General features: G+C 47.7%; 1 protein-coding gene across 13 annotated transcripts in view; it reads right to left on the bottom strand.

Annotated features, from left to right (window-relative positions):
- pcdh15b (protocadherin-related 15b) overlaps window positions 1-22,839 on the bottom strand; it is a 1,980,039-nt gene that overhangs the window by 535,855 nt on the left and 1,421,345 nt on the right. For all 13 annotated transcript variants that reach the window (XM_038773429.1, XM_038773427.1, XM_038773426.1 and 10 more), the window contains 2 exons: window positions 17,660-17,794; window positions 17,215-17,364 (listed from right to left, as the gene is read on the bottom strand). In XM_038773429.1, coding sequence (XP_038629357.1) covers window positions 17,215-17,364; window positions 17,660-17,794 — 285 coding nt within the window. The remainder of the gene's footprint in view (window positions 1-17,214; window positions 17,365-17,659; window positions 17,795-22,839) is intronic.

Here is a 22,839-nt window from a genome sequence, read left to right on the forward strand (position 1 = left end):
AAACCCCTGGCACACAGTCCTCTATCCTGGTGGCCAGGATCGTGTTCTGTGATTTATGATGGATGTGGTGACCAGTCCATCAAAATGTTGTATGTGCAAATACTGTGAAATTTGATTTTGTTTATCTGGTTTCCTGTTTAATGAAAGTTCAGTCCACATTAATTGACAAGAGATCATGTGAGGAAATAATATGGTCAAAATAATGTTGAGCTACCTTCAGGTTGGAAACGAAAAGATAATTTTATAAATCATCGAATTTTCATTCAAAGTTGCTGTGGTGTGTGATCAAGACATTGGCATAGGATGTAATCCATAATGTTGCATAACAAAAAGTCAGATGTATTCAAAAATCTCTTTAAAAAGGTTTAACAATTTGTAATGTACGGATTAAATTCAGTTAAACCCTACAAAAGAGGTCACAATGATAGCATTATTACTAAGAATGAACAAATAACCAGTATCAATCATTGTTTTCATACAATTTACAGTGCAGAAGGAGGCCATTCGGCCCATCAAGACTGCACCGGCTCTTAGAATGAGCACCCTACCCGAGGTCAACACCTCCTCCCTATCCCCATAACCCAGTAACCCCACCCAACACTAAGGGCAATTTTGGACACTAAGGGCAATTTATCATGGCCAATCCACTCAACCTGCACATCTTTGGACTGTGGGAGGAAACCGGAGCACCCGGAGGAAACCCACGCACACACGGGGAGGATGTGCAGACTCCGCACAGACAGTGACCCAAGCCGGGAATCGAACCTGGGGCCCTGGAGCTGTGAAGCATTTGTGCTATCCACAATGCTACCGTGCTGCCCCTACTGATCTTTCTAATCTGTGTTTTTAAAATGGTAATGGGAATTTCTGCTAAAGAATTCTCTCCAATTACATTGAGGTTTATTGTACTCCTCACCGCGACATTCTTGGATAAACTAAGTCATTGGGGTGTTTCCTAATAGAATCAGGTGACAAAGAAGGAGTCCATTTGGTCCATCGCGTCCATTGCCAGCTCCTTGGAAGAGTTATCCAAGTAGTCCCAATTCCTGGTTCTTTCCATAGTCCTGCATTTTATTTTCCTTTTCAAAGATTTATCAATTCCCCTTTTGGAAATTACTGTTGAATATGTTTCCACTGACAATGTCAGTTGCAAATCATATTAAACCTGTGTTTCTCCCATTTAGGTGTCATTTTGTGAGACACACAATAGTTACAATTTTGTTCATGCACAATTTTGTCACCGGGTTCCCAGATATTGTTCGATATGCTTTTGGAAATTATTACCTTTTTTAAGTGACTGAAATTTCTATTTTCCAAAACAAGCATTTGAACAAAATAAAAGTCAAAAATGCACATTGCCCAAAATGATAATATTTTTACATGAAATTATCTTTTACACCCTTTAGCAACTTCTTTAGTTTTTGCTTGAAAGCTGCAGCTTCTCCCAAAACCTTGGTTAAAATCTACCCACTCTTGTGACTTACAGCTGAGTCCTAATTCCAGAGGCCTGATCCCACTATCAGAATGAAATGTGAGTTGGGAATGCACACATGCTGGCAGCTGGCTCTTGATGGAGAGTTTCAAAGGGGCAACCAATTCAAAGACCACCTTCGGGAGTTCCATTTCAATTGAGGATGATGGGCCAGCCCCATAGCCGGGAGGGCCAAAGTGACCAAGACTCCGACTGGTCAGTAGTCCCACACTGAGAGGTGGATGTCACTGATGTAGGGAGGAGGAGAAAGAGAGTCCGAAGTGAAACCGTCTCAAGACTGCAGAGTTTTAAAAATACATTTGACCACAGCCTGCATGCACTGTGGAGAGAGAACCCCTCCAGGAGTTGGCCTGGAGATGCAGCTGTTTCCCTCTGCCTACAGGTGGACGAAGCTTCGCTTGGGCCTGCCACTGGGTGGTCACCTCCAACCATTCAACAGGCTTCAGTCTCTGCAAGGCTGCTGTTTGGAAAATCCAGACAGGAATAGTGTCTTCATGGGCACGTTAATTGACCCATCTGGCTGTCCGATATTGAGAGATGGGTATTCACCGCATCCTGGAAACAGTCTTACTCAAATCTGGCCAGAAGTGGAAAGATACCGGCAGATGGCAAACCTGCTGCCAGCGCAAAATTGCTGATATATCCACCACTGAGCACATTGCCTTTGCTGTAGGAAAATTCAGCCTCCATGAGATGAATTAGGGCAATGCAATTTGGGCACATGCCACATACCTAATTTCTCAGGATGCATCAGTACTGTGCAACAACCTGGACTGATGCAATGGGCTGGATTCTGTAGCCATCTGGGATGGCCACTTCCAGAATACAAAATGGATGTTTGCAAAGAGTATAGGGAACTATGGACAATGCTAAGAAAGCAGGCAGGCACAGAGCCGGTATGCGTTTTGGAACCAGAGCCCCCAGACGAGACTGAAACTGTAAGGCAATTAGCATTTTGATAGCCCATCTCCGGGAACAAAGGAATGACACTCAAGTAACCGATACTATAGCAGACAGCCCGGCGCCAGGAAGACACAAACAAAGCATGGCCAATGGCCACCTAGGACACGTCCAGCCATCAGGGCACCCACCCCTTTATTGGTCAGGATCAATACCAATGATCAAGATACGGCCCAATTAATCGGGGCCAAGTTCAAGGCCCGCCCAAAAGTGCGCGAAGCTCCTTTGGGTATAAGAAGAAGCCCCCGAGAGAGAATCGCTCTCTTGGACTTGGCTCGCGAAGCGGAGAAACCCGTCCACCAGCTGCACCAGAAGCAAGTAAGTCCATGGTCAACGCTCGCCATCAGACGGATGACCTTAGCTGTTCTCCTGTTGCATCTTCAAACCCAACAGCCACAGATCAGAATAACGGCAATTGTTTCTCTGACTGAGTGGGCACCCGAAGTTAAGTATAGGTGTTAGAGTTAGAGATAGTTTAGTTTGTAGTATTTTGTGCATGAGTAGATATTACTGTGTGTGTAAATAAATAGTATTGACTTTGAACTAACTAACTGGTGCATTGGTTCTTTGATCAGTATTTGGGTTTGAACCTTGTAGTGGTATCGAAAGATACCTGGCGACTCTAGAGCAAAACATAATTAGGATCAAGGAAGGCGACCATATTGACCGCTGTATTTATAACCAGATAAATATAGCAACAATTCTCCATCCCGGGATGCCCGGAATGTGTTCCCTGATGGGACGGGGAATCGGGCATCATGACAAAATCGGTATTGGCACATGGCGCCTAGCTGAACGCGATGCTCTGACCCCACTGCTGGCGGCGTGAATGGGTTCCACGCCACACGCCAGCGGGAGCATGTAAGTAAATGCAAATAGGTCCATTTTCTTCTACTTAGCGAGCATGGCGCCCGAGGCACATCAAATAGATGTAAGTGCACTGTGCACATTCCAATCACATTCCATATGATTTCACTGCACTTATGGATTAAAGCTGCTGAGGGCGATCCTCCTTTTACAGGCGTCCTTGCGAGTGGTCCACCTATTACAGACGTCCTGGGGGGGGGGGGGGGGTGCCTCTATTTCAGGGATACTGTTGGGGGAGCGTTGGATCACCCCATACTTGGGGATAGAGAGGGGCACCCAGGCAATCCGGGGGTAGCGGGCTGCCATGTATTGGGGGGTAGAGGTAGTCCAATTTGCGTTGCGGGTGGGAGGTTGTGGGCCGATTTACGGTGAGGGGGTCAGGTGTGGGCCTCTTTGCGGTGAGGGGTACAGGGCCGATTTGCAGTAGGGGGTGTCGCCCTATTTGCGGCACATGGGGGGGGGGGGGCAGGGCTGTGGCTGCTAGTGCTCACTATCGGATCGCCCCCTCAAGGTGGCGGTCCAATAGTAGGATTCCCTGGCAATCCCTCGTATTCCACGCTATGTATACATTTGCATGGCATGGAAAATTGAATTGCATCCCACTTTAGTCGCAAGGGGATCATTAAACTGGTGTAATTCCCCTCCTGCGGGAGAACATAGTTTCCCAAATGGAAAATCCATCCTTTCTTTAGCTTTCTTTAGTTCCCAGCTCTCCTTGTTCAATTTTGACAGACAAATTACAAAAGCTCAAACTTAAAATTCAGACTATTTTACTTAAAACTGCAAGGTTACATATGTACTTGGGAGGAAAAAGGCAAATAACTGACTCCTACTTTAGCTTTTATTTAATATTCTGAATATATTAAAGGAGAGATAGAGATGGATTTAGTGAGAGAAACGGGGGAGAGTAAATGAGCGAGATTAGCATGTTGGTTGGGTAGGTGGTGAGTGAGACAGCAGGTGAGAGACGCTCACAGTCTTTACTTGATGTTACTTCAATTTTCCAAAACAGCACATTTACATTTTGAAGTGTACTAATTATGCTCCTGTGTCTTATTGACAACTGAGTTCAATTCTAATTGTCTACACCTGTCAGAAGACATCATACATACATCACCAAATAAAATAAAGAATAGGGTCGGTAGCATAGTGGTAACATTACTGGACTAATAATTCAGAGACCCAAACTAATGCTTCAGAGACAAGTTAAAATCCCACCATGGCATCTATATAAATTTAAATTCAATTGAATCATAGGACTTACAGTACAGAAGGATGTTATTCGAGCCATCAAGTCTGTATTGGCCCTTGGAAAGAGCACCCTACTTAAGTGCACGCCTCCACCCTGTCCCCATAACCCAGTAACCCCACATAACCTATCGGACACTTAGGGACAATTTAGCATGGCCAGTCCATATACCTGCACATTTTTGGACTGTAGGAGGAAATTGTCGCACCCGGAGTCTAAACTCCACACGACAGTCGCCTAAGGCCAAAACTGAACCCGGGTCCCTGGAGATGTGAGGCAGCAATGCTCACCACTGTCTCACCGTGCCGCCCAGTAATCTTGAATAAAAGGCTAGTATCGGCAATGATGACCATGAAACTTCCAATCATCATAAAACTCATCTTGTTCACTAATGCCCTCAGGGTGGAAATCTCTTCACCCTTACCCGGTCTGAATTATATGTAACTCCAGACCCACAGCAGTACGATTGGCTCTTAACAGCTCATTAAAATGGCCTAACAAGCCACTCAGTTGTGTCAAACTGCAATGGAAAAAAACAAAGAATAATAAACCGTGTAGACCAACCAGGCACCAAGAAATATCCACCCTGCCCAGTTGCCCATGCAAAGATCCAACCTGTCCAGTTGCCCATGCAAAGATCCACCCTGCCCAGTTGCCCATGCAAAGATCCACCCTGCCCAGTTGCCCATGCAAAGATCCACCCTGCCCAGTTGCCCATGCAAAGATCCACCCTGCCCAGTTGCCCATGCAAAGATCCACCCTGCCCAGTTGCCCATGCAAAGATCCAACCTGTCCAGTTGCCCATGCAAAGATCCACCCTGCCCAGTTGCCCATGCAAAGATCCACCCTGCCCAGTTGCCCATGCAAAGATCCACCCTGCCCAGTTGCCCATGCAAAGATCCAACCTGCCCAGTTGCCCATGCAAAGATCCACCCTGCCCAGTTACGCATGAACATCTCGGGAGTGCTGACGTTTTGAGATCTTTCCCACAGACCGGTCAAGCAACAGCAGCATGACCCAGTCATACACACAGAGCCATACCCAACTGCCAATGTCCCAGAATCCTCTATCACCTTCCCTGGGTATGTTCTGCCCTACTGACAGGACAGACCCAGCTGAGGTGCAGTTGGGAGGGAGTTGCCCTTGTGCAATAGCCTGCACGGGGCCTATGGGGTCGGAATTATTATCTTCACCATGGTCCTTGTGGAGTAGGAGCTCCCCCGCCCTATTAACCTTTGTATAAAAGGTCAGCTAGTAAGGCACCAACCAGAACAGAAACCAGGTAGGGGCTACCGGCCAGTGCAAGTATAGTGTGTAAATAAAACTGTGTTTCGATATTTTACTCGGTGTGGACTCCCAGTGTCCTTATGAAAGCGGAGACAAGGAGTAAACTGGCTTGCTGTCGACGCTGCGACACTCGGCTGAGCACCTCCCCGATATTCTGGACACAGGTTTGGATTTACTTGACTCGCCATGCCTGTGTTTGGGCGATTATATACATTCAACACCAATGTTGAAGACTGGATCCAGCACGCAGAAAGGATGAGCTACTTCTTCCGGGCCAACAACATAACGGAGAATGAGTGCCAGCTCGTCAAACTGTTGATGGCCTGCGGGGCACCCACTTTCGGGGTGATCCGGAGTCTCACATACCCTGCAATGCTAGGTACGCAATTGTTCGGGACTTAATCATAGATAATCACAGAATTTACAGTGCAGAAGGAGACCATTCGGCCCATCGAGTCTGCACTGGCTCTTGGAAAAAGCACCCTACCCAAGGTCCACACCTACACCTGTCCCCATAACCCAGTAACCCCACCCAACACTAAGGGCAATTTTGGACACTAAGGGCAATTTAGCATGGCCAATCCACCTACCCTGGACATCTTTGGGCTGTGGGAGGAAACGGGAGCACCCGGAGGAAACCCACGCACACACGGGGAGAATGTAAAGACTCCGCACAGACAGTGACCCAAGCCGGGAATCGAACCTGGGACCCTGGAGCTGTGAAGCAATTGTGCTAACCACAATGCTACCATGCTGCCTTCTGGTGGCTACGGAGTGAGTGGTCGCAAACAGGGTAGCCCCGGCTTGAAGCCGTTCGTGTGGGATCTTATACCCGTTAATTGGATAATTTCGACGGGAAAGGAGTGCAAAGGGTGTAGAGGGAGAGGTTGTCCCCAAAATTGGCATATCTACTGGCTTCCATACCGGCAATAAACAGTTAAAGACCTGGCTAAGGAATGGGGGTTTGTACTTTATCATGGTTTATATTTGTTCACATATGTATTGGGTTTTGGGTTTATGTTTTTTTTCTGTACGAGCCTGGTCAAAAGGGTTCAATGGGCCTGGGAGGTATGAAAGGTGGGAAGAGGGGACCGATATTGGGAGAGGTGTTTGAAAAAGGAAGTGGATGGGGGGATTATGGGAGTGTGGGAGGGATTCAACGGTAACAAAAGGATGAGGCTGGCCACGTCAGAGGGGTAGGGCCTGGGGCTACGATGATGACAGATCGGAGGGACGGTGGGATGTGGGGGGGAGGGGGGGGGAGGAGGAGGAGAAGAAGGGGGAGGTGGGGTGGGGGAGTTGGTGTGAGATCCCCGGTTAAAATAGTAAAAGGGGTTGAAGAAATGAAGGATTTTTGTACACTTGAAGAGTTTAAAGAATGATGTGATGATGTTGCAGGAGACCCATTTGAGGGTGAAGTATCAAGTGATGTTTCGGAAGGGTTGGGTGAGTCAGGTGTTCCATTCGGGGTTTGATAGTAGGGCTTGGGGGTAGTGATATTGGTAGGCAAGAGGGTGAGGTTTCAGATGGAGAAGGTGGTGATTGATCAGGGGGGCAGGTAGGTGGTAGTGACGGATGCGTTAAGAGGGAAGGTTGGTGACGCTGGTGAGAGTATATAGCCCAACTGGGAAGATGTGGGATTTGTGAAGAGGGCGCAGCATGCCATTCTGGATTTGGATGCCCATGAGCATCGTAGGGGGGACTGGAACGCGGTGTTGGAACTGAAGATGACCCAGTCGGAGGGCTGCGAGACATTGGAGGAAGATGGGAGGAGTGAACCCATGGAGGTTTTTGCATCCAAGGAATCAAGAATATTTGTTTTCTCCCAGTGCACAACCTGTATTTGAGGATTGACTTCATGTGGTGGGAAAGGTGCTGTTGACTGGGGTTAAGAGGTCGGAGTACTCAGCAATTATGATTTCAGATCCTGCTCTCCATTGGATTGATGTGGTTTGGAGAAGGGGGCAGCCCAAAGACCAGTGTGGAGAATGGATGTGGGGTTATTAGCAGATAGAAGCTTCTGTGATAAGATTGGGAAGGTGATTGAGGAGTATGTAGGAGTTTAATTGCCTGGGGGGGGGGGGGGGGGGGGGGTCTCGTGGTTGGTGGTCTTGGAGGCTCTGAAAGCGGTGGTCAGGGGCCAGATTATCTTGTTCAGGAGAGGGAGGAACGCCAATGACTGATGGAAGAGATTTTGGACATGGGACCCCGATCCAGGTCTCCTGGCAAAGAGGAAGGAGTTGCAGGAGAGATTTGATCTATTGTCCACGGGGAAAGGGGTGCATCAGTTGAGAAGGGTGAGGAGAGCTGCCTATAAATATGGGGAGAAGGCAGGACATTGGTGGGTCGGGTGCAGGTGGTAAAAATTCCTGTTTTTGTTTCAATGTTGTGGTGATATAACCACTGTAGTTATGTGTACTTGCAGTAGGGGGATGTATGGCTGTACCTGTAATACAGGTTCCTCCAGTAACCCCTGCCGGCTAGCTCTGCCCACAGGGAGCTTGTGTATAAATATGCGTGTGAGTCACTCAGACCTTAGTCTACAGTTGCAGATGGAGGAATAGCATTGCACAGCAATAAAGCCTCTATTGTACTAGTCTCTCGTCTTTGAATATGATTGTTAGCGCTACAAATGTCTGCGGTCTTTTTGTCTCAGGCATTTTTTGGACAGGTTGATCTCCTAATTTGTTTTTGGGGGGGAAGTGGCCAGGATAAGGAGTGTGATACTGCAGAGGAGGCAGCAGGTGGGGGGGCGGGGGGTGGGGGGGGGGGGGTGGGGGGGGGGGGGTGGGGGGGGGTAGATTTGCTGTTTTATTATTGGGCGGCAAATGCAGGGAGAAGGGGCTGGAGCAGGGAAAACGGGGCTGTGGGTAAAGATGGAGGCAGCTCCTGTAGTTTATCTGGTTGCAGGTGCTGGCAACCATGCCGCTCCTGATGGCCCCAGGGAGGTTTTCGGCGAGCCCAGTAGTGGTGGCCATTTAAAGATTTGGAGAGAGGTTAGGCACCATTTTAAAAGATGCCGTGTGAGGTGAGGAGGTGGAGGAGGAGGGGGGGAGGGGGGATTGTCATGTGGCAGATTTGGAGACTGAGTGGTCATGGGCGGAGAGGGGGACCATCTTGGATGGGCCCGGTTCTGGGCGGTATTAAAACATGTAGAACTGGAGGGGGATGGTAGGGAAGGAGTACGTCTTCTCACACGTGTATAAGGTGTACTCTACAATTGATTTCTTTGAGGTGAGTCGGTGTTCATGGGGACAGAGTATGCAGGAACTGTCTGTGTGGAGTCTGCACGTCCTCCCCCTGTGTGCGTGGGTTTCCTCCGGGTGCTCCGGTTTCCTCCCACAGTCCAAAGATGTGCGGGTTAGGTGGATTGGCCATGCTAAATTGCCCGTAGTGTCCTAATAAATGTAAGGTTAAGGGGGGGGTTGTTGGGTTACGGGTATAGGGTGGATATGTGGGTTTGAGTAGGGTGATCATGGCTCAGCACAACATTGAGGGCCGAAGGGCCTGTTCTGTGCTGTACTGTTCTATGTCTATGTCTATGTGATATCTGATTGCAGCACGGCAGCATAGTGGTTAGCACAATTTCTTCACAGCTCCAGGGTCCTAGTTTCGATTCCAGGCTTGGGTCTGTGTGAAGTCTGCACATTCTCCCCGTGTCTGCATGGGTTTCCTCCGGGTTCTCCGGTTTCCTCCCACAGTCCAAAGATGTGCAGGTTCGGTGAATTGGCCATGATAAATTGCCCTTAGTGTTCAAAATTGCCCTTAGTGTTGGGTAAGATTACTGGGTTATGAGGATAGAGTGGAGGTGTGGGTTTGGGTAGGGTGCACTTTCCAAGAGCTGGTGCAGACTCGATGGGCAGTATGGCCTCATTCTGCACTGTAAATTCTATGATTCTATGATTGGCTGGAGGTGAGGCTTCGTGCAGGGCAGGTGCAGAGGCCGGGATGGAGGCTAGATTTATGACTTTTGATGGATAATGGGATTTGCAAAAAGGTGAGATTGGCGATTGAGGATTACTTGAAGCTTCATCAGACATAGAGGTGTCACCGGCCACGTTCTAGGAGGCATGGAAGGTGGTGGTCCGGGGGGGAGATTATCTCGTTCAAGGAGGAGGAGGGAGAAGCATCGACGATTGTTGGACGAGATAGTCGAGGTGCTCAGGTGCTCAGGGGGGCCGCTACAAAAGAGCTGATGGTGGAGAGGAAGAGCTTGCAGGGGTAGTTTGATAGTTTGATGACGGGAAAGGCAGTGGGGCAGCTATGGAGGGTGGGGGGGGGGGGGGGTGGGGGGGGTTGCAATATCAATATGGACAGAAGGTGAACATATGCTGGCCCACCAGCTCCGGAAGCAGGCTGCATCTAGGGAAATTCTAAGAGTGTGAAAAGAGAAGGGGAAGGTAATGTCGGAGCTGGGGAGGGTAAACAAGGTGCTCAGCGGGTATTATGAGAAGCTATGCAGGACCGAGTTGGGTGGAGGGGAAGGGGATATGGGATGGTTTTTGGATGGGTTGGAGTTTCCAAAGGTGAACGAAGAGAGGAGGCAGGCATTGGAGGCGCTGCTGGGGCTGAGGGAGGCGATTGACAGCATTAGGAGGATGAAGTCGTGGAAGATTCCAGGATCGGTCGGCTTTCCGGCTGAGTTTTGGGCGACGCAGTGGCACGGTGGTTAGCACTGCTGCCTCACAGTGCCAAGGATCCAGGTTCAATTCCGGCCTTGGGCAACTGTCTGTGTGGGGCTTTCACTTTCTCCCAGCGTCTGCGTGGGTTTCCTCCGGGTACCTCGGTTTTCTCCCACAGTCCAAAGGTGTGCACATTAAGTGGATTGGTCATGCTAAATTGTCCCTTAGTGTCCAGAGATGTGTAGGTTAGGTGGAGTTATGGGGACAGGGTGGGGGAGTGGGCCCAGGTAGGGTGCTCTTTCAGAGGGTCAGTGCAGACTCGATGGGCCGAATGGCTGCATTCTACACTGTGGCGAGTCTAGTGTTCTATTCTATGGTTCTCTGTCTATCTCCTGCTGCTCTGGTTGTTTAGCGCACATTTAGTCCAAGTATACTTGGTGCCACTCCTTGCACACTCTTCTACTCCCCTCATTGAACTACGATTATTCTCATAGCTTGATGGTAATAGTAGCACGGGGAATATGCCGAACCATGAAGTTACAGATTGTGGTCGAATATAAAGGGATATGCTGGTGCCAATGGCCCACAGCACCTCAGTGATGCCAGTTTTGAACTGCTAAATCTGTTCTGAATCTATCCCATTTAGCACAGTGGTGGGTAGAATCTATTCATAGTGTGAAGGTGGGATTTTCCTTCGTCAAGGACAGTGCAGTAATCAATCCTACCTATTCTGTTATGAACACTGTAATATTTAAGCAACAATTCTACATTTATTTGGTTTAAGTGGTTTTTACTTCATTTTATCTTGATCCCATTTGACTTTTCCATTAATTAATGCCCCAGATCTGCCAAGCTAACGATCGTCGGTAATTGGATGTACAATCCAAGATGCGTGATGGGACCCCACAGATGTCTCGACATGTGAATCTCTAAGGGAATTGTCCAGGAACTTTGAAATTCCGATGGGTAATTTCTCTGCTCCGCAAGGCCCTCCACAAATGACTCGGATTCTGAGTAAGAGTTGGTGAATTTGGACAATTCTGATTAACTTGCCTGAATAGTTACCTGGGAAGTGTTAGAGTGAAAGTTCCAGTCTAATTCCTGGCTGCCTACAGAATCACCCACACTGAACCGCAACCCCAACCAACCCTGAAACACCCAAACAGGACAAACCCCCAATTCGACCCGATAATCCTGCCAAAACTCAACCACCTGACTACCAAACTGACCAGGCCTCACTAACCCTCGACCTTACTTTTCCTGACCTGACCACCTCCTGCCCCAGCTACACAGTTCACCCATCTACCTCAACAACATACCCACCCTGCCCACCTACCACCTCACTTACCTGCCACCTCACCCTCATACATTACACAATTGTCCACCCTGCCACCATGCACATTTATCCATTTATTCATTCTCCATTCACTGATATTCTCACTGGATCTTTAAACATATCTTATGATTGCTAGTGCCATAAAACAGACGCTTAGTTTGTCATCTCCCCATATGCTCAAATGCTGTGATGGCATTGTTCATGGGATTGTACGCTCCACATTTCTGAAGAAACTGGATTGAACCTGGGCCCCTGGGGCTTTGAGACAGCAGTGCTAACCACTGTGCCACCGTCTCAACCCATGTTGAATGATACTATCGCCGCAATTCTTCCAAAAAACAACAAAGTGTAATTTTGGGTGTGTTTGGCGGGATGTTTCCCGCCTTCTTCTTGACTGAGATCCAGACAGGCATTCACCTACACTTAGGGATGAAATTTCCATTTTGGAAACTTAGGGTGGGATTCTCTGGCCTTATTTCGCTCAGGCCCTTAAGTGTCCAAAAAGGTGAGGTGGGGTTACTAGGTGACGGGAATAGGGTGGAGGTGTGGGCTTAAGTAACGTGCTCTTTACAAGGGCTGGTACAGACTTGATGGGCTGAATGGCCTCCTTCTGCACTGTAAATTCTGACAGAGAGGGCATTGTTAGCCATAGGTGTGGTTCACATTGGTGAGGGGTTGGCGTTAAGGAAAGTTTGGAGAGGCGGTGAAAGGAGAGGATTTTCAGTTGCAAAGCTAGAGACATTGCTGGATGCTGTGGAGGAGAGGTGGGACACCCTCTTCCCTGGGGTGGGATGGGGGATGCCACCCACTGACGTTAACTGGGCCTGGGTGCAGGTGGCAGAGGCCGTGAGTGCTGTGGGCCCACCATCGGACAGCAGTGCCAGAAGAAGCTGCACAACCTTCTCAGGGTGGCCAGGGTGAGTCATCATCACCACCGTACCCCTGGCATCACCACTTTCCCACACGACCCCCCACCCTAGCAGGTGGACCGGTAGATTGATTGGCAGGCAGTGCTGGCCTAGGATGGACACCCCCCTGGCCAGATGTGCTGAGCCACCAGGTCCGTGCTCCTGACACCACCCCTGTCCCACCCTACACCTCACAACCCCCTTACCCATCTCAGAGCGCAACAGCACCCCAGCCGCTGGCAGCCCACATGTACGTGCACCACATGCCAACACCCATATCACCCGCCATTGCTGGGTGTCCTGCACACACAGCTCACCAGTTGTAGATCCCCTGTGCTGCCCGTATCTAAGTGTTTCACGCTGTGCATTATCTGTCCCCCCAGGAGAAGGCGGCCCACAACTGCAGGGACAGGAAAGATCAAGATGGGGGCTGCTAGACCTACGGCACCTCATTGTTACAGAACAGAGGACATTGGACCAGGTCAACAGGGCGATAGAGTGGGCAGTCACTGATGTGGTTGTCAGCATGGCACAACCAAGTGAGCAACCAATGCATTGTGACGTCCCTATGGCACATGAGTCACCCCTCCCTCCACAGCATGCTATGCGCAATCTAACCATACATTCTCTTTTGTCATGCAGGATCACCTCCCTACGGGGTGGGACCATCCAGGGCCCAATGCTGTTTACCCTTCCCACCCACCCCCGTGCAACCCTGCAACACCCCAGAGCACACAAATGGGAAGGACACAGACCTCTGTTCACTGCTGATACCTACACAAGCCACCATCCGAGAGACACTTACCTAGTGAAGAGCCTCTTGGGGCACCATCTGGTGCACATGACAGACATGCAGTAGTGCATCAGGTGGAGGTAGGAGCCCCCAAGGGAGCAGAGGGTTGGAGGGCAGCCTAACCCCAGGGACTAGCTGCCAGCTAGATGGAACACAAGGTTCTGGAAAAGGCAGTCCAATAAATGTTGGAGATGCAGACGCAGAGCTGGGGAACTACATTAGGGAGTGTCAACCATCTAGCGTCTGTAGGTCCAGTTGGAGGAGTCCAACCACCAGCAGAAGCAGGAGGTGGTGGTTGCCATGCATGCCACTCAGGCCAACACCACACGGTGTGGATGCCTTGGGTACGATAGTATTGGCCATGGATCAGGATGTCCAAGGCCTCGCACAGTGTGCCAGCAGTGGCTGAGGCACAGGACAGGGCAGCCATGTCACAGGCAACCATGTACCAGGGCAACATGGACATTGCAGCGACGGTCCAGAGCATGGCCCAGTCAAAACAGGTCATGGTTGTGGTCGTCAAGAGCATTAACATGGCACTGGCTGATCTGAACCAGACACAAAGGGACCTGGCAGAGCCACTGGGTGATGTGGCACAGTCCCAGAGGGATATTGCACAGTCCCAGAAGCATAGGGCGCAGTCCCAGTGACAGGGCACTGTTCCTGTGCTCCATGGCCGCAAACATAGAGACCTTGGTCGAGGTGAGAGCGGGCCTCCAGGACTGGCAGCGTCAGGTGATGGGGTGGAGCCGCTGAGTTCACTCCTGCCACATCCCAGTCTCAAAGAGTAGGCCGGGGACCATCGGGCACCCCAAGGGAAGAGGAGGTGATTGGGCTCATGCTGGTGACCCCTGCAGGGGAGGTGTTGGAACACCACAGCACCTCTGAAACGCCCCTACCAATCCCTGGTGCATCCAATCGGCAGAGGACAGAACATGGTGGCACCACGGCACCCATGACATCCAGAAGGCGCCGGACAATCCAAGCCAGGTCACTCCAAAGGAAGACCACCAAAGGGGACCCAGGTTATAGGGCAGGAATCACAGCAGGCCATCTCCACTCCTGATGCACTTCCCGGGGAACCACCTAGACAGAGCATTAAGGCCCATTAGGCTAGCAAGTTACATAGCAGTTAAATTTGTATGGCTGAGACACATAGGATAGCATTATGGGCTAGGGCATAGTTATTGTTCATGGCACTGTCGCCAATAAGCACATGTTCACGACGCTCCAACCTTCCTCAGCCCTCTGCCTGTAGGGTGTGAGCGATGGGATGGGCTGGGCGTAGAGAGTGTACTGGGGGGGCGATGAGGGGGCTGGTGGGGGAATGCACACCTCAGGACTATGTTTTCAGGTGCTGAGATTATTTGCTTTGCATCCACATTTCCAAGCCATTTAAGTGTGTTTTTAATGTAACACAAAGGAAAAAATGTGGTCAAGCTCAAAGGCAGAAAATCACAGTATTATTGTTTTGGTCCTGACGGTGTGGTGACATGCATCACTGTCGATACACAAGGGGTTAATGTAAGTATGTAAGTACATGTAGACTAGCTAGACACTAGAGGGGGCACCAGAAACGTAACACACAGACACGCAACCAATAGGTCAGTAAGATAGGACACGAACAATGGGCATTCACGATATACACAGAGGTGACACTACCACAGGGGGGCATTACACCAACCCATATAAAAAAGGACACAGCACACATGATCTTCCTCTTTCCAGTGTAGACACTCGGTGAGTACAGAAACAGGGTTGATTGAACATCACAGCCACCACATGGATTGTAGCAGACTGGTCCGTCAGTCTGAGTAGCTATATAAGGATTAACAGTAGAGGCGAACCAATAGGTCAGTAAGATAGGACACGACCAATGGGCATTCACGATACACACAGAGGTGACACCACCACAGGAGGGCATTACACCAACCCATATAAAAGGACACAGCACACATGATCTTCCTCTTTCCTGTGGAGACACTCAGTGAGTACAGACACAGGGTTGATTCAACATCACACCCACCACGTGAATTGTAGCAGACTGGTTTGTCAGTCTGAGTAGCTATCGAAGAATTAACAGTAGAGGCGAATCCGAGTAGGAGAATTGTAACTAGTTTAATAAACGTGTTGAAGTTATCTCCACATCTGAACCTTCCTTTGTCAGAGTGAACATCAAGGAAGCAGCTTATGCTACATCAAGAGAATAACAAGACAGACGGCAGAAGCAAGAAAATAAAAAATAAAATTATCTGGTGAAGGTAATAAACTGCAATCGGTGGTATGCTTATCTTGTTTATACTTAAATCCAAATCACAACCTTCTTTTCTAAATAACCCAACAAACGAAAAGGATTGTTCCTTCTAAGCTTCTCGACCCTGATAGGAAGAGCAAAGTATGGGAGTTGATATCTCAAGAATAGGATCTCCACATATCAGCCTTGTGCACAAAGCGGCTGGTAATCCAATGGCAGTAGGGTCACTGCTTACTTGACTGTTTTGCACACCTAAAATATCATTATCACAGTGCATCAACTCCTTTTCAAACCTCCAGTTTCACAGTGCAGAATGCACGGAGTATAAGATTTGACAACAGCAACTCCCAGGGGTCTACTGCTCACCTTAAGCTTTGCTGTTATGAAAATGCTGTAATAAGGCAAGGACGACAAATTTTGGAATTCCCTTTTGGAATGTACCCTTTGGAGGTGCTGGTATAACATTCACTTCTAAAGAATAGTACAAAGGCAACTTCGTTAGAGGTAACCGAAAGAGTGAATGGCACGGCATTTATAGACATATCTTGAGGATGGATGAGGAATAAAAGTGCTGCCTTAAAAATTTTGCTTACTTTCACAATGACACCTCACAATACATCTGAACATTTCTTTATTATATGGTGGATGGGTATACGGTAGCATGCCACTTTTCAAAACAAAAAGCTCTTTTACACACATCGTTCACCTAAACTGACTGAGTTGCATCAATACGGATTGAGCACCATTTCAGTCCCTCTGCAATTTGCCTCCATCTTGTTTCCCCCCCTTTCTTAGCTTCCTTTTCCCCATTTAATTTTGTTCAATTTTTTTTCCTTTCAATTTCTCTGGAGGCATGGGACAAAGAAAGGAAATTCCTTGAGGGCCCATATGAATCTTGAGCTGTCCCAAAGTCTTATTGGAGGTTAGTGGATGAGGAGAGGGACACTTGATGCTGCAGAACATGTTAGTGCGAACATCAAATGTACAGCTAAATCAATGTGGACCAACAAAGGACACCAGAGATAGAAGCAGGAGCAGGCCATACGGCCTGCCGTGCCTGCTCTGCCATTCAATATCAGCATGGCTGATCTTGGGCATGAACTCCGCTTTTCTGCCCTCTCTCCATATCCCTTAATTCCCTGAGATATCAAAAACATGTCTATTGGTCAATCGTGGACCAATGAGATGGAAGACATACAATCACTGTAGCAATTGCCTCTCAAACGTATGCCAAAAAAAGCCTGCTAACTTTGAATATTTGCAATACATTCACGAGAAGCATGTCAACCAAAAGGATCAAAAGAATTGTTTGGTAACAACTTGAAAAGGTGGAATTTATACTCAAAAAAGAATTTACTTGAAATAACCTTGAATTGATTTGAATAACGACTGTGCATTACATTAAATGAATTTCATTTTGCAATACAGCTGTTTTATATTGATTACCTGTATGACAGGTTCTCCGGGTTTCATGTCAGTGTAAACATTCACTTTATAAGAAATGTTTTGAAAAATTGGAGTGTTGTCGTTTGCATCGATCACCAAGACATTGACAGTGACTGAAGTACTCTCTTGAACACCATCAGAAGCAGTCATCTTCAAGAAATAAAGAAAGGAATCCATTAGTTGAGCATTCTATGTTGGCTGGAAAGAAACACTGAAAAGCAACTGCCACTTGAAGTATATAAATGTAGCATAACAGCAATCACATGACAGAAGATGTTTTTGACATTGAAACAACTTTAGATGCAATGAAAAATAAAAATCAGCACCCAACCTTGGCTGACAATTTGGATTAACTGTCCAATCATTTAGATTATTTTCATTTTCTTTCAAGTTGCCTATTGAATGATATGATTTGTATGCAGAAGGAACAGGAAATATATCTTACTGTAAAAGTGTAATTCTGCTGACGTTCTCTGTCAACTGGCTCACGTAAAGTCAGATAACGAGTTATTCCAAAAGGGGTTACGGTAAAAGCTGTGACAAAGTCACTCAGTGAAATCCGCAACTTTGGGTCTTTAGTCTTGAGAGAAACAAAGGGTATGATCAATTAAGGCAAACACCAGGAATGTCATTTTTTTTAGAATATTTTTTTCTTGCTAACATTGACATGCAAAACATTAACTGTGCATTATCTTCTGGACGCAACCAGTTGCGTTGCATGATTTTGCATCCCTGGTTAGCTGGGCAGCTCTGAGCCTTCAGCTGTTCCCATTTAGACCATTGTTGCCTGGCTTGTTTTAAGATCTAATACTTTAATATGGTTGTTTTACCCTGATACAGCAAACATAACAAGCTACAGTTATGGAGGAAAACCTCGGCTTTAAATATTCATTTGCATTCCAAAAGGGTTGTAAGTGACCAGTTATGAACTTTAATAAACCATTACCAACAACAGATTATCATGGTTAGGCAAACATATTTAACACTATTGGGTAGCTTCCTGGGTTTTGATAGTCAGTGGCCAAGGTACACAGACCCCATGTTCTGCAACACTAGTTTAGGCTGAGTCAACTGATATCACCAAAAAGGCACCATAACTGGACACAACACCTTGGGGTTAGAGAGAAAGATTATGAACCAAATTTGTGACTCTTGATTGCTAGCGAAATGTGGATTCACAGAAGCTGGGAAAGGCAGGGTTCGGCTTGGTTGTGAATGCTGATTGGCCCCAATTGATAACAGCTAGGCTCACATATATTTGAAATGAAAAAAAATGAAATGAAAATCGCTTATTGTCACGAGCAGGCTTCAATGACGTTACTGTGAAAAGCCCCTAGTCGGCACATTCCGGCGCCTGTTCGGGGAGGCTGGTACGAGAATTGACCCGTGCTGCTGGCCTGCCTTGATCTGCTTTAAAAGCCAGCAATTTAGCAAAGTAACACTCGTCCACAGAAATGTCAAGCAGACAACATTACAAAGAGGCAAGATTATATACTGACAAGTAGAAGAATGCAACAAAAAAGGCAGGTGAATGTATTGGAGCCTTGCTTTTCACTGAATTAGCTTGCATTATAGAATCATAGTATTTACAGTGCTGAAGGCCCATCAAGTCTGCACTGGCCCTTAAAAAAAAGCACCCTGCCCAAGCCCACATTTCCATCCTATCCCCGTAATCCAGTCACCCCACTTCACCTTTTTGGACACGAAGGTGGGCCAATCCATCTAACCCGCACATCTTTGGACCGTGAGAGGAAACCGGAGCACCCGGAGGAACCCCACGCACACACGGGGAGAACGTGCAGACTCCGCACAGACAGTGACCCAAGCCGGGAATCAAACCTGGAACCCTAGAGCTGTGAAGCAACTGTGATAACCACTATGCTACCGTGCTGCTGCTATGAATCTGCTATGCCTGCCAGCCACGTCTAATCTCTTAAAAGGATCTCTGTGTTCTTTAACCAATATTTGTTCAGTTACAATGCTGTTCAGACCATCAACATAAAGCATTAATTTATATCTAAATGGTTCTTACAAACAAATATTTATACATTAAGGATGTAGAAGGCAGGAATCTGCATCTTAACAACTTTCCTTTGAGCAGAACGACACAGTGGCGCAGCGGTTGGCACTGCTGCCGAGGGCGCTGAGGATCCGGGTTCAATCCCAGCCCCGGGTCACTGTCTGTGTAGAGTTTGCACATTCTGCCCGTGTCTGCGTGGGTTCCAACCCCACAACCCAAAGATGTGCAGGTTAGATGAATTGGCCACGCTAAATTGGAAAAAAATAATTGGGTACTCTAAATTTTAAAAAAAACTTTCCTTTGTGTCATTTGCTCATTAACTGGCTTTCACAGTTGTGATAAGTTCAGTCTGAAATTGTTTTGTAAAGAAGCCAGAATAATTATTCTGGAAGAAAAGAACTGCATAACCACATCAACAGAATTGGTCGCTATAAGTCTGAACAGGCTATTCATCCTGAACAAATGTTGAGAGTGAGTGAGACTGGGATTGAAATGTGCGACATCGAAAGGAAGCACTCGACCACTTCAGCAACGATAAATGTCCAACCAATTAGCCGTCTTTTACTTTTCTGCTGAGGATGTTGTTTCACCGTAGGGAATAATTCTGTGGCCACTCACAAGTGGTACTCAAGCAAGAGACCACTTGTGTGTCAGTTTAAACAGTGCCTGTCAACTGGGAACTTAATCATGGAAGGTGTAAAGAAAACAGTGTTTTAATTTGTTTTCTTCTGAGGCCTTCACATGCACACATGCCATCAAGGGTGACTGATTAGCAATCTGAAACAGAAAGTGTGTTTTTTGACTGTTTTTCTTTGCTTCTCCTGAAGCTGAGGGATGCTATGATCATTTCACGTGACTTTGCCATAGTTCAGGCCAGGGTCAGTTGCCTCAGCATCCAGCAGTTCTTTCCATGTACTTAATGATCTGTTTGAGCTGCTCGCAGAAAAATATTTTTCACTGTACCTCGGTATACGTGACACTAAACAAATCCAAATCCAACTTGATCTAAATGGATTGGTACCCATGCCATACAAGGAAATCACTCTGTCGAAATTTAAGAGGTCTCCAATATTTCAGAGAACATATTAGTTTCACTCTTATTTCCCATTGCACAAGCTCAAACTTAGTTACAATAAAATAATTATAGCAATGCCTTTATTGTTATTCGCAAATCCCTATACACTGTTTTGAATGAAACATGTTGATTTAATAGTTTAAATAAAAACATTTAAGGAGGGTGGCAGAAGAGTGGGAGGGGTATGCTGGGTAGCAGGAGGATGGGAGGAATTTTGAGCAGGCGCCCCGTTACTGAAGTCTGGCGATGGTCTACCATACCCCCCACAATGCAAATGCTGCCCCCCCCCCCCACTCCACTGACAAGAAGGGGCATCCTCCTCCCCAACCTCAGGAATTCTGGGTCGCCCCCCCCCCCAAAGCACAAACACAAGGGTGACCCGACCCAACCCACCGAAACCCCAGCTCCCTTCATTAGACACCCCACCGTCCCTCTCATCAATCCCTCCCAGATAACCTCCATCAGACCCCCAACAGAGACCCCAATTAGAGACCCCGAACTCCCATCAGGACCCCCATCAGTCACACTTGCCTGAAAGCTGAAGAGCAGTCAAGGCAGTAGAGTGAAAAATCACTACATTTTAACTCACCCTTCCCCAACATATGCTGCCTGAGACAAACATATTTAAAGCAGCAGCTGTTACAAGTGTCAGAGGCTTCCTCTAAAGCCAAGTACACTTCAAAGAACTGCAGTGCCCTTGACAGCCTTTCAATTCAACTTCACAAACCAATACATTGTATTAGCCAGTGATTGACAGTTTTTTTAAATTAATTTTTTTTTATAATTTAAAGGGCCCAAATCTTTTTTTCCAATTAAGGGGCAATTTAGCTTGGCCAACCCACCTGCCCTGCACATCCTTGGGTTGTGCAGGTGAGACCCATGCAGACACAGGGAAAATGTGCAAACTCCACATGGGCAGTGACCTGGGACCTCGGCACCGTGATGCAGCAGTGCTAACCATTGTGCCACTGTGCCGCCCGATTGACAGTTTTATTACTTCACAGATAGCAGCTTGGTGGATTGTTTATTTAATTTTCCCTTCATGCTTGAATGCATTTCAAATAGCCTGCTTTGAAGCTAACCACAATGTTTCTAAACACTCTTGTTCTGATTGACAGTTCCTTATCACGTCAAAAGCAGCTCAGTGCTTTCACTTCCTCTTTTTCACAGCAGAAAGCATTGAGCTGTTTTTGATGTGGTGGGAGGAACTTGAATGCATTTCAAATAACTAGCCTGCCCTGATACCAACACCAACACAGCATTCCACCTTGCCCATTTTGGACCATGCATCCAGCCCCACTGGCACAAACCTATGATTGTCACATTTCGACGCCCCGAACAACATACCCTCCAGCCCAAAATGCTGCCTACACTGCCTCCACACCCATGATGTCCACAACATCACTGGACTCACGGAGTACCTGACCGGCGAGAACGGAAGAGGTGTCAACAACAGTGCCCTCAAACTTGCCCCCCTACACGATGCCACCTCCATCTGCTGCCAACTGATCTCTCCTCCACAGTCCATTTCCTCACCATCGCGATATTCGCCACCCAGTGGTAATTTATCAAATTCGGCAACGCCAGCCCCCCCCCCCCCCCACCCTACCTTACTCCCGCCCCGAGAACACCCACCTCACCCATAGGATGGGGTCTTCCCTGCCCACACTAACCCCAAAAATATCCCATTAACCTTCCTAAAAATGGACTTGGGGACAAAGATGGAACACGAAGAAGAACCTAGGCAGCACCATCATTTTCACCATCTACGCTGGCCCAGCCAGCGATAGCGGCAACAATTCCCACCTCTTAAAATCCGCCATCATTCCTTCTACCAATCATGCCAAGTTCAATTTATGTAACTGGGCCCAGCTCTGTGCCACCCGGATTCCTAAATATCTAAAGCTCACCCCACCACCCTGAATGTCAACTTCCCTAATCTCTTCTCTTGCCCTCTGGCATTGATCGAGAACACCTCGCTCTTACCCATATTCAGTTTATACTCCAAAAAACAGCCAAATGCCCCAAAATCTCCATAATCCCTCCGACGCCACTCACCGGGTCCGAGATATGTAACAAATCATCAGTGTATAGCGAAACCCTAGGCTTGGCATCACCCCTCCTCCCCGCTCAATCCCTTTCCCATCCCTTGACGCCCTAAGCGCCATTGCGAACATATCTATTGCCAATGCAAAAAGCAATGGGGAGATTGAGCACCCCTGTCTCATCTCACGATGTAGCCCAAATTATCCCGAACTCAAACGGTTCGTCCGTACACTCGCCACCAGCGCCCCGTACAGCAGCAATACCCAATCCACAAACCCTTGCCCGAACCGCCCCAGCACCTCCAACAAGTATGCCTACTCCACCCGATCAAAAGCCTGCTCCGCATCCATCGCCACCACCATGTCTGCCTCTCAGAAGGCATCATAATTACATTAAGTAACATCCGCCCATTTTCTGACAGTGGCCTTCCCTACACAAATCCTGTTGAGTCCTCCCCTATCACCCCGGCATACAGCCATGAATT

The sequence above is a fragment of the Scyliorhinus canicula genome, chromosome 16, assembly GCF_902713615.1.
Source record: "Scyliorhinus canicula chromosome 16, sScyCan1.1, whole genome shotgun sequence".
Lineage (NCBI taxonomy): Eukaryota > Metazoa > Chordata > Chondrichthyes > Carcharhiniformes > Scyliorhinidae > Scyliorhinus > Scyliorhinus canicula.